Source organism: Pteropus vampyrus, unplaced genomic scaffold, assembly GCF_000151845.1.
Source record: "Pteropus vampyrus isolate Shadow unplaced genomic scaffold, Pvam_2.0 Scaffold173, whole genome shotgun sequence".
Classification (NCBI taxonomy): domain Eukaryota; kingdom Metazoa; phylum Chordata; class Mammalia; order Chiroptera; family Pteropodidae; genus Pteropus; species Pteropus vampyrus.
In genome coordinates, this window is record NW_011888954.1 from 394,386 (window position 1) to 405,729 (window position 11,344).

The 11,344-nt window shown below is 34.9% G+C and overlaps 1 protein-coding gene across 4 annotated transcripts in view; it reads left to right on the top strand.

The window, feature by feature from the left end:
- Positions 1–11,344, top strand: part of BABAM2 (BRISC and BRCA1 A complex member 2) — a 362,799-nt gene that overhangs the window by 72,764 nt on the left and 278,691 nt on the right. For all 4 annotated transcript variants that reach the window (XM_011370731.2, XM_023536945.1, XM_011370732.1 and 1 more), the window contains one exon: positions 3,035–3,129. In XM_011370731.2, the coding sequence (XP_011369033.1) occupies positions 3,035–3,129 (95 nt within the window). The remainder of the gene's footprint in view (positions 1–3,034; positions 3,130–11,344) is intronic.

Below are 11,344 nucleotides of genomic sequence, written 5' to 3' on the forward strand. Positions count from 1 at the left end.
CCTCCCCTCTCCTCCCCTCTCCTCTCCTCTCCTCTCTTTAAAATAGTAGTCATCCTAATGGGTGTGATGTGATGAGGAGATGCTTTTTGCCCCATTGAATTGTCTTGGCACCTTGACAAAAATCAGTTAACTATGAATAATCATTTCCAGATCGAATTCTATTCCATTGATCAGTATGTCTCTCCTTATGCTAGTACCACACTGTGGCTTTGGAATAAGTTTTGAAATTGGGAAGTTTGAGTCTTCCAACTTTGCTTTTTTAAAATTGCTTTTTGGACATTCTGGATCCCTTGCATTTCCCAATGACGTTTAGGATTGGCTTGTCAATTTCTGCACAAAAGGTCAAGCAGAAATTATGATAGGGATTGTATAAAATCCCTATCATAATTTAGTCAGTACTGCCATCTTAACAATATTAAGTCTTCTGATCCACAAATACAAGATGTTTTCCCATTTATATAGGCTGCTTTTAATGACTTTAACAATGTTTTGTAGTTTTTAGTGTACAAGTCTTACATTTCTTTTTTTAGGTTTATTCCTAAGTATTTTATTCTTGTTGATGCTGTTGTAAATAAAATTGTTTTCTTAATTTCACTTTTTGATTGTTAATTGGTAGTGTATAGAAATGCAATTGATTTTATATAGTTATCTTGTATCTTGCAACCTTGCTGAACTTAGTTCTCATAGTTTTGTTTTGTTTTTTTTTCCTGGATGCTATATCCAATTTAGATGCTATTCATTTCTTTTTCTTGCCTAAACACCCTGGCTAAAACCACCAGTACAGTGTTTAATAGAATTGGCAAGAGTGAATATCCTTGGATCATATTTTTAATGTTTAGTGGTTTGAAAATATGTATTACTGACAATGTTCCTTTGAGAACTTGAAAATCCAGCTTTGTGTCTCCAGTGATAACAAAAATAAAATTTCTTCTATTGGAATTTAGCATGCTATTTATTTTTTGAGCATCAAGGCACAATAGATTCTAGCTTGACTTTTTCCCCAAAACTTTAATGCCTTTGCTCTATTAACTTTATGAAATTTTTTTCTTAAAGTCACTAAAGTAAGCCAACTGTAGGACTTTTTAAAAAAACATATCTGTAATGTACATATCCTCCTAAGGAATTGTGTGTGCTGGGTATAGTTGAATAAGAATGAGTAATAAGGGCGTTCATGTTGTCTCTACTAATTCTTCTTAGTCTTGGCTTGGATTAATGCTTATGGTTGGCAGATTTAAAGAGATATTGTAATTTGTAATAGATACAGTTGAAAACCAGAGATAGTAGTAGTGGATAGGGTGAAGGAAAGGGAGTAATTGTACTATTGATAATTTAATTCTACACCCAACTTCTGAAGGGTATATTCTTACTCAAATTTATTCCCTACAGAAAGTGGCAGAAGTAAAAACTCTTCCATACTTTATTTTTTCCTGTAGATTTTGTCAGTATTTAGATATTCAAATTAGAGATAGCATTTCTTTCATGTATTGAGCATTTCTTGAATCTGTTCTACATGTATTGTATTTTGCCCTCTTGGAGACATGAACTATATATAAGAGTATGTATGCTTATTCTCTGAATGCTTCTAAGATACTTAGGAAGATGTAGTATATGTATTTACCTTGTGTTTCTGTGTATATGTCTTGTCTCTCTCACTATCCTTGAGGATAACCATCTTTGTACTGACACAGTGTGTATCACGGTGCCTCATAGATAGCATGTGTTTATTATGAATTTTAAAAATTAATGGAACAATAAAAACAGGACTATATATAATTCAATACTCAAATGAGTGGCATAACCAATTGTTGAATTTCAGAATTATCAGTGTGTACTGGATTTATTAGAGAAGTCTTCATGCAAGAGAAAGTTAAGTGTGTTCATAAAGGATGGATAAGAACTGAGGAAGGGGAAAGAGCATTTCAACTATGTGTTATAGTATTCGGAGGTCAGTAAGCAGACTAAATATTGACTGGAATAGAGGATAGGTATAGGCTTACAGAGAGAGAAAGGTGGATAAATAAATAGGAAGCATATCTTCAAGGCCTTAAATGACAATTTGGAAAGTTTGCCCTTACTCCATTTAATGTTAGAGGATCATTGAAGTTTTTTGCGCTAGGAAGTTTTGAGACAAAGCAGTACTTTAAGAAGACTTACTTTGTGAAAGTATGTATTATGGGATGGAGACAAACTGATATTAGACCAGTTAAGAGGGTATGGTAATTATTTAACTTTTCTAGTCTTAACAACTCTTTAAGAGCAGAATGCTTTGTTAAGGGAGCTAGTGAATGAGACTGGAATGGAATAGAGTGATAGAAGAACTTACAACACAAATTTGCTAAGGAGACTTTGTAATTCGTCTTCTATTTCGAAATAACACCAGTGATAACAGCAGTAGTAGTCCTGTATCACTTACTGAGTGCTTACTGTATACCAGACACCATGCTAGACATGTGGCCTCTTTTTGTCTGCACAACAAATCTGTGATGTCAGTACCATTATATCCCCCTTTTACTGATGAGGAAATTGAAGTTTAAAGAAGTTAAAACTTGTTCAAGATGACTCAAGCTAATAAGTAGTTAGGAGACTTTGTGGACACAAACCTGACTTTTTTGACCCCAAGCCAAATGTTCTGTCCATTTTACCAAAGATTTGTATGTTTAATTTCTTCAAGGCAAGGACTTTCCAGAATGAGTCATTGGTAAAGGCCTATTAATTAGTAGACAGTGATTGGAGAGTAACATTTTCTATAAAAAATATCTGCATATATTTTGTATGTTGCAACTTATACTTTCCTACTTTGGTATTTATATTTATAGTGTGTCAAGAGATTACATTTTTTTTGATTGCATGTTGTGGATGTTCATTTAAAAGAAGATATCAGACCTTTTGTTTGAAGAATTAATCATTCAGAAAGTGCTTTTCAAATTTGTTAAACTAATATAAACTTCTATTAGAAGTTTTTCCGATGCATTCCTCAGAGCATTCATACATTAGCAAGGATATAAGAAGGGCCTGACATTTTCTTGTATTTCAGGGGATATCATTTTCAATGCCCAATACCCAGAGCTGCCCCCCGATTTTATCTTTGGAGAAGATGCTGAATTCCTTCCAGACCCCTCGGCTCTGCATGTGAGTAACTGTAGGCTTGTTCGGATGTTCTTTGTCGGTAGAAAGAAAATAAAATTGCCTTTTCCTGTGAAATAAGTACAGATCTCTGTGTCCTAAAATAGTTTAAATAAGAGATTTTTTTTTTCATTGCAGATTTACTATCAGACTATTTTGAATTAATGAAAGTCTCTAGCATATTGGTTGAAATATTTTTATTTCAGCTTAAGGAGATATGTTGGAAACATTTTCTTTGTCTTAACTCATTATTTCATGCCTGCAATCAATTTTCTAATGTTTACTAACACTTCATCACAGGGCTTGTTAGAGGAGAGTTTCTTGGCTCTTTCAAAGGGCTTTTTTGTATATAAGTGAAAGTGGCAAATTTGGACTTGTGTCCATAGAATCTCAGTATTAGTATCAAAAGGGTAAAGACCAGATTAAGTGTTCTTTATTAAGCAAGACCAAAAACTTTTCAGTTGAAGGAAAATGTCTGTGGAATTACGGTGGGGAAAGGGGCGGTGGTACTTGTCAGAGTGCATGCGGTTTATATAAAAATTATGTGTTTTGCATGGCTGGTGAGGAAAGACATGTGCCATTTTGTTTAAAAAGTCTGACCAGACAAACGTCTCTTTCTTTCCCTTTCCAAGTTCAGTTTTGCTGTGATGCCTATACAATACAAGGTTTTATTGTTTAAAATGATGTTCTTAGTTTTGTTTTTTTGGAAATTTTTTTATCTCATTAAAGTTTTATAATTTAAAGTTTTGAGGACTTACTTTAAAATCTTGCCCCTCTCTTTTTTTAAAAAGGGAAGTATTAAATAGGAAATATTAACCCAAACCTAAGAATTATCTTAAATTTTAGAACATAGCTATAAAAAATATGGTTGGCAACAGTAGGGTGGGTTTGGTTGCCAAATTATAGTAATTACACATAAACTGTTACTTTGGCTGATTTTTAAAAAAGAACTGTAGTTTAAGTATGTTCCCTTTAGATGCTATGTGTTATATATTCATCCCATATTAAAGCTGAAAGGCTTACCTGGAGAAAATGATGCAGAAGTTTTCCTACAGACCTCTTGTGTATTGAATCTGCTCAGTGGAGGGTAGATATGTTGACTGCCAAAGATGTATTACAGGCCAGGTTCTCCAGAAATTTAAAGAAGGTTGTCAGAAAAGGCTTCGTAGTGGAGGTGAGACTTGTGCTTATTCTTGAAGAAAGGAACAAAAGTGGAGAGTATGGACAGAGAGTATTTCAAGTGTGAGGAATGACGTAAACAAATTTCAAGAAGTTATGATATGTATAATATATTGTAGAGGAGGTGCTGACAGGTTGCTGAAATGTAAGTTAACATAGTGAAGGGCTAGAAAAGGTTAGGAAGATAAGTTGGGAAAGATTATGGAGTGCCTTAAATGCCAGATTAAGAGCCATTGAAGGAGATGGTAATTGGAGAATCATCTAATAGCAAGGTGGTCAGTATAATGGACTAAGGAGAGATTGAGGACCAGAATCGAGGACTGTTGCAAAAATCCAAGAGGGAGGACAAGGGGCTTTGAGCTAGGATGATGTAAGAAGAAATACCAGAATGGAAAGGGTCAGAAATATATGTTTACAACTTCTTATTTTGGAATTGCCTTTAAAATTTGCAGTCTTTAATATTGACAAATATTGTAAAAGTATAGAAAGTGTAGAATTTAAAAGGTAGAAAGGACCTTAAGGTTTATATTATTTCATTTTCTTATTTTAGTATTGAGGATATTGACCTAGATTTATTTATATAATCATCTCAGAGTTGATATTATAACTTCACTCCTCTGATATTTTCCTGAGTGAAGTTATCACAAATGTTTTGAGAAAATGTACATATGTGTGTGTGTGTGTGTGTGTGCATGTGTGTATGTATGTGTGTGTGGAATATATATATATATGTATGTATATATATATGTATGTATATATATATATATATACATACATATATATATATCTGTATATATATATGTGTGTATATATATTCCAAATATTAAAGCACCATATCAGAAAGAAAGATTACAAATCTAGGAGAACACCTTTTCTTTACTAGCTGTAGTAAATCTAAGGCTACCCAGTGCTTCTTTATGGACCGTGGGCTGGGCAAGCCTAGATGAGCAACCATGGTGCACCCTCCACTAGCTGGGCGAGGTCCACATAGTCCTGGAGGATGTCCTTGACGTTCATTATCATCCAGCTAAAACACTAGGACAGGCTTGATCCTCAGCATACATTTCTCTGAACACTGCATGCCTCTGAAGGAGTTTTCACTCTATTATTAACAGGCTTAGTTCTTAGGTTCAGTTCAGACTTTTTTCCTTCCCTCTTGAAGTACAAGAGCATAGTCACTAATAACCTGATTAGTCTGTACTGTATATGGTTTTGAATGAATGAGGATTACATATTTCATCACCTATGGAATGGAAAACAGAATGCCTACACTTCTTGGATTTTTCCACTGAAGTATTTATTGCAGAAGGGAATGAATATGCATTCTTAGACTCTGGGAGTATAGTCCAAAGTAGTTCCTGTGGCAAATATGGAATTTCCTTGAAGTTTCTGGGTTCTGTCTTAAAAATTTATAAAAAATTTACATTTAATTTTATAATATACTTGTTTTTTTTAATATAAAATATATTAAATTAAGAAGAAATGGACTCTCCAATGAGTCCTAGCTTGAGAAATATAGTTTTAGAGAATATATGTGATCTTTTATGTATTAATTTATTTAAATCTGTTCCTCCCCCCTCCCCCCCTCCAAAAAAAAAAAGATTTCAAGTAGCTTAAATAAAGGATACACATAAGGTTAAAAAAATATGTGAGGTACTCTAATCCACGGATCCCTAACCCCTGGGCCATGAACCGGTACTGGACTGTGGCCTGTTTGGAACTGGGCTGCACAGCAGCAGGTGAGTAGTGGGTGAGCTAGTGAAGCTTCATCTGTATTTGCAGCCGCTCCCCAGTACTAGCATCACAGCCTCAGCTTCACTTCAGATCATCAGGCGTTATAGGTGTCTCATAGATACCAGAGAATCATAAAATCATTGAGTTAGGATCTTAGTGGTCCAGTGATTCCACTTCTGGCTATGTATTTGAACAATTTAGGGAGCCTGTTAAATGTACAGATTCCTAGACCCCAGTAGACATACTGAGTTAGATGCTTTAGAGAGCCGAGGAGTGATTAAATTTCGTGGGTGATTTTTATGTATTAGTCTGTGAACTGCTACTGGGAACCACTAATTGAATCCATCTTTTACAGTAATATTTCCAATGGAAGTCCATTTGCCTTTGCTTAATGTTATTTCCAGTGAGGTATCATTTTCCATTTTGGAGGACAGCTCTAATTATTTTAATAACAGCTTTATTGAGACGTAATTTATATGCCATACAATTTACCCATTTAAAGTGTGTAATTCAGTGGTTTTCAGTATATTCACTGAGTTTTGCTTCCATCACCAGTCAAATTTAGAACATTGTCATCACCCCTAAAAGAAACCCCAAACCCATTCGCAGAAGCTTCTCTATCCTCTCTACCTCCGACTTGTTCACTCTAGGCAATAACTATGTTCTATTTACATGGATTTGCTTATTCTGGACATTTCTTATAAATGGAATCATACAACACATAGTCCTTTGTGACTGACTTCCTTCATTTAGCATACTGTTTTCAATGTAGCATGTATCATTACTTTTTTTTAATTGCCAAATAATATTCCATTGTGTATATATACCACAATTAGTTATCCATTGTCAGTTGAGGGACATTTGTTTTTTCTCACATTTTAGCTATTATAAATATTGGTGTTGTGTGGACATATTTTTGTTTCTCTTAGATATATCCCTAGGAGTGGAATTACAGGGTCAAAAGGTAACTCTATGTTTAATTTTTTGAGAAATTTCTAAAGTGGCTGTACCATTTTACATACCCACCAGTAGTATAGAAGTGTTCCAATTTCTCCACATCCTCACCAACACTTGTTATTATCTGTCTTTATGATTATAGCCATCCTAGTGGGTATGAAGTGGTAGCTCATTATGGTCTGGTTTGCATTTCCCTGATGGCTGTGCATCATAATGATGTTTTGCATCTCTTCATGTGTTTATTGTCCATTTTTATATCTTCTGTAGAGAAATGTCAATTCACATCCTTTGCCCATTTTAAAATTGGGTTATTTGTCTTTTTATTGTTGAGGTATAAGAGAGAGGTTTTTATATATTCTGGGTATAAGTCCTTTGTTTGATATGTGACTGGCCAAAATTTTCTCCCATTCTGTGGATTATCTTTTCACTTTCTAGATAGTATCGTTTGAAGGACAAAAGTTTTACATTTTTTTATGAAGTCATAGCCAAGGTTATGAAAACTTACTCTTATGTTTCTTTTTGCAGAGTTTTATAGTTTTTGCTCTTATGTTTAGATCTTTGATCCATTTTAGTTAATTTTTGTATATGGTGTGAGGTAGGGGCCTTGCTTCATTGTTTTATAAGTAGAGATCAGGATGACCCTGCACAATTTATCAGAAAGTCTATATTTTCCTTATTGTCTTTGCATTCTTGTTGAAATTCAATTGATTATAAATATGAGTGTTTATTCCTGGACTCTTAATTCTATTACACTGATCTATATTTTAGCCCTCTGCCAGTACCACACTGTCTTCATTGCTATGACTTTGTAATAAGTTTTGAAATTGGCAAGTATGAATTTTCCAACTTTATTGTTCTTTGCCAAGATTGCTTTGATGATTATGAGTCCTTCACATTTTAATATTAGTTTTAGGATCAGTTTGTTAATTTCTGCAAAGAATCCAGCTGGGATTTTGATAAGGATTGTGTTGAATCTGTAGGTTAAGCTAGAGATTATTGCCATTTTCACAATATTAAATCTTTCAATCCAGGAACATGAAATATCTTTTGATTTTTTTTAGTTCTTCTTTAATATCTTTCAATAATGATTTGTAATTTTCAAAGTAAAAGTTTTGCATTTCTTTCGTTAGATTTGTTCCTAAATAGTTTGTTCTTTTTGATGCTATTGTAAATGGAATTACATGTTAACTTCGGTTACAGTTTCACATTGTTGCTGTATAGAAATATAATTGATTTTTGAATATGGATCTTATATCCTGCAACCTTACAGGTCTAACTTTTACTATAAAGTTTTTATTTCTTCTGAGCAAAAATCTCTTTACAGACTTCTGTTCTTTATCTTTTTATACTTTGAGGTAAATCAATTTTTTGCAGAAGCTGGATGATGACAGATATTGGGATGTGATTATAAAATAGTGACATTGCTTTCTTTTGATCTCATAAATTGAACTTAAAGTATTTCCTTAGAAATGGAAGGAGTATGGCAATAAGCGTATAGATTTCTGAGATCTACTTTTAAAGTCAATATTCATACATTCGAGTTGATTTGTTAAAAATTTGCTCATTGCTCTACATTATATATGCTAATTCATTCACTGAAGCATTTAGGTCAACATTAATTGAATGTTATAACCTAGTGCCTAGACAATGGATGTAAAGCCTGAGTTTTACTCGAACTGTATTCCCTGGCTAGTAGGAGAGACAGACATATAACTTTAATTAATAGTGTAAGAAGATCATGTGACTGGAACACTGTACGTAGCAGAGGGAGCAGTTAATTTGGTTTGGGGGAAGTTGTGGGAAGTTTTTTTTTTTTTTTTTCCCAACAATAACACAATAATCATCCAGATAAACTGTGTCTAGAAGTATTTTTCAGTGACATTTAGAAGAGTTGATTCTTGATTCGAGTGGTTATTTGTAGAGCTTTTTTCTGTTTGCATTTTTTCTCTGAGCCTCACATCCTAAGCATTTGCTGATTAAAGGGCTGTCCTTGCAGTGTAGGTTAGTCTGTCACTGGCTATACTTTTACTATGTTCTGTCCTATGTGTTTGCCATACTGTATCATGTGTCAAATTATGAAGAAGGTGCTGACATATTGGTGCCTTCTTTTACTAACAAAATAGCATAAAAGTCAAAAAAGTCAAATTGAGAGAAATCCTATCTGTCGGTATTTATTGATTGTGCACCATGCGTCCAACAGTGTGTGCTACGGAACTTGACCTCAAGGAGGCTAAATTTTGGAGAGACATAGATCCATGAAAACAAATAGACATAAAGTAGTATTTAAGTGAATGTTGGACTAATTGATACAGAAGAGTGGTATGGGATAATTACATAGTGTTTTCACATATACTATATAATGTGAGAAGAGAGAATGATTAATAAATTAAGACAGAGGCTCTATTATAATGAAAAAGGAAAATTGTTATAGGTCGGAACTGTGAGATTAAAATCGAGAAGTTCGAAGTTGGGCTGAACCCTAAGTGATGGATACGCTGTAGCTGTTATGCTATAGTTATCACTTATTTGCTTTTCTGACTTTGTCTCTTTCCATTCTGTTCCTTGCTCATTGCTCTCTAGCCACACAGGCCTCCTTGCTCTTCATCAAACACTGAACGCACACTCTTACCTTAGGACCTTTTATTTGCTGTTCGCCATTTTCACTCAACTTCTGCCTCTCTTCCCCAGTTTTCTGAATGGCTTGCTCCTCTCCTGTCTTCAGATGCCATTATATCAGAGAGACCTATACAAAATTGTAGTAACAGCCTTCACATTACTCTTATTTTTATCATGCTTTTTCTTCATTACACTTATCACCATTTGATACATTTTTGGTTCCTTATTTGTTTGGTATCTGTCTCTGCTACGGTTACCAACTGCCTGGGGCCGAGAGGTTATTTACGATATAGTGACTTCAGTACTAAGACAGGACAGTTTCAGGCAAACTGGGATGCCAGTCAGTCTTGTTTCTTCATTGGAATGGAAGCTTCATGAGAGAATTGAATTCGTTTTGTATCCTAGTACCCAGAAGAGTGCCTGGTGCGTAGAGGTGTATGACACACATCACTAGATGAACAGGTTGCCCGTAAGGTTCTCTGTACCTTGAGGGTCTTGTTGGTTTCTGAAACTAGAAAATATGTTTTAGATGAAAATTTCAAAATAGGAGAAAATGATTCAGTTTTAGAGAAATTTGGGTGTTAAAAATCAGTTAACAGACTTTTGAGGCAGTGTGATTTTCAGCTTTGCTTTTGTAACACCCTGTGGTATGTTCAGCTACCTCAGAGGATATTGTGAAATTCTTTCCCCTGAAAATAATAATGATAATTCACTTTAATTTAAAATAAAATTGCATAAAGGAGGAAGGGTGGATCGTGAATTTAAATGAGAAGAACATGTTGTAATCATAGCAGAATTGGAAACCACTTACATCTGACTTCCTAGTTTGGAGAAGGTGAGGGCAGTTTTGTGTTTGCGGCAGTCATCTTCAGGGTAGGGAACCTGCTGCTGCTGCGGATGGTACCCACTGGCTGTATAATTCTTTCCCCGACTCTGTTCTGTTTGTGTGGGATGTAAGTATCACAAGAAATATTGTACTAATATCTTGTCACTTCTCTTCTCCTGCTCTTCACCGTGCTGCCTACAAAAAGACATCCTATGAATGTGTCCTTGCAAAAATAGTGCTCTTCCCCTGTGTACATGAAATAGATGCAAAGACTGCACTAAGCTGACATGGACCGCATGGCCCACTATTGAAAAATGCTGTCCAGATGTGTGGTGCTCATATTCCTAGCCACTTCCATATGCTGTGGCCTACAACATCTTTTAAATAGAATGCTGTGTCGTTTTTCAAATATCTGCTTCATGCCTCATTTGAGACCTATAAAAGATGCATCTTTAGCCTTTAAGCTGGACGTAGTGCTCAAGACAGATAAGTGCCCAGAACTGCAGCCTCGGACGAGACGTGCAGGGTCAGAGGTACGCGTACAGGGTGCTGCGGGCTGAATAGGAGGAGCAGTCTGCCAGATCCACGTACAGTGGGTGTCAGGGACTTAGAAATATGTTATTTGATTGTTTATAAATACATATTGATGTAACTTATTGAAGAATGACATATCTGCAGAAGAGTGTACAAATCACAAGTAAATATAGCATAGCGAATTTCAGAAAGTAAACGCACCATGTAATCAGCACCTTGATTAGAAACAACATTTCCAGCTTCTGGAAGCCCCACTCATGCCCCTTCATCACTGCGACCCTCTTGCCCAAGAGTAAACACTGTGTTGACTTATATCACCATTATTACTTTTGCCTCTTTTTGATCTTTCTACTAATAGAATCAAGCATAGACTTG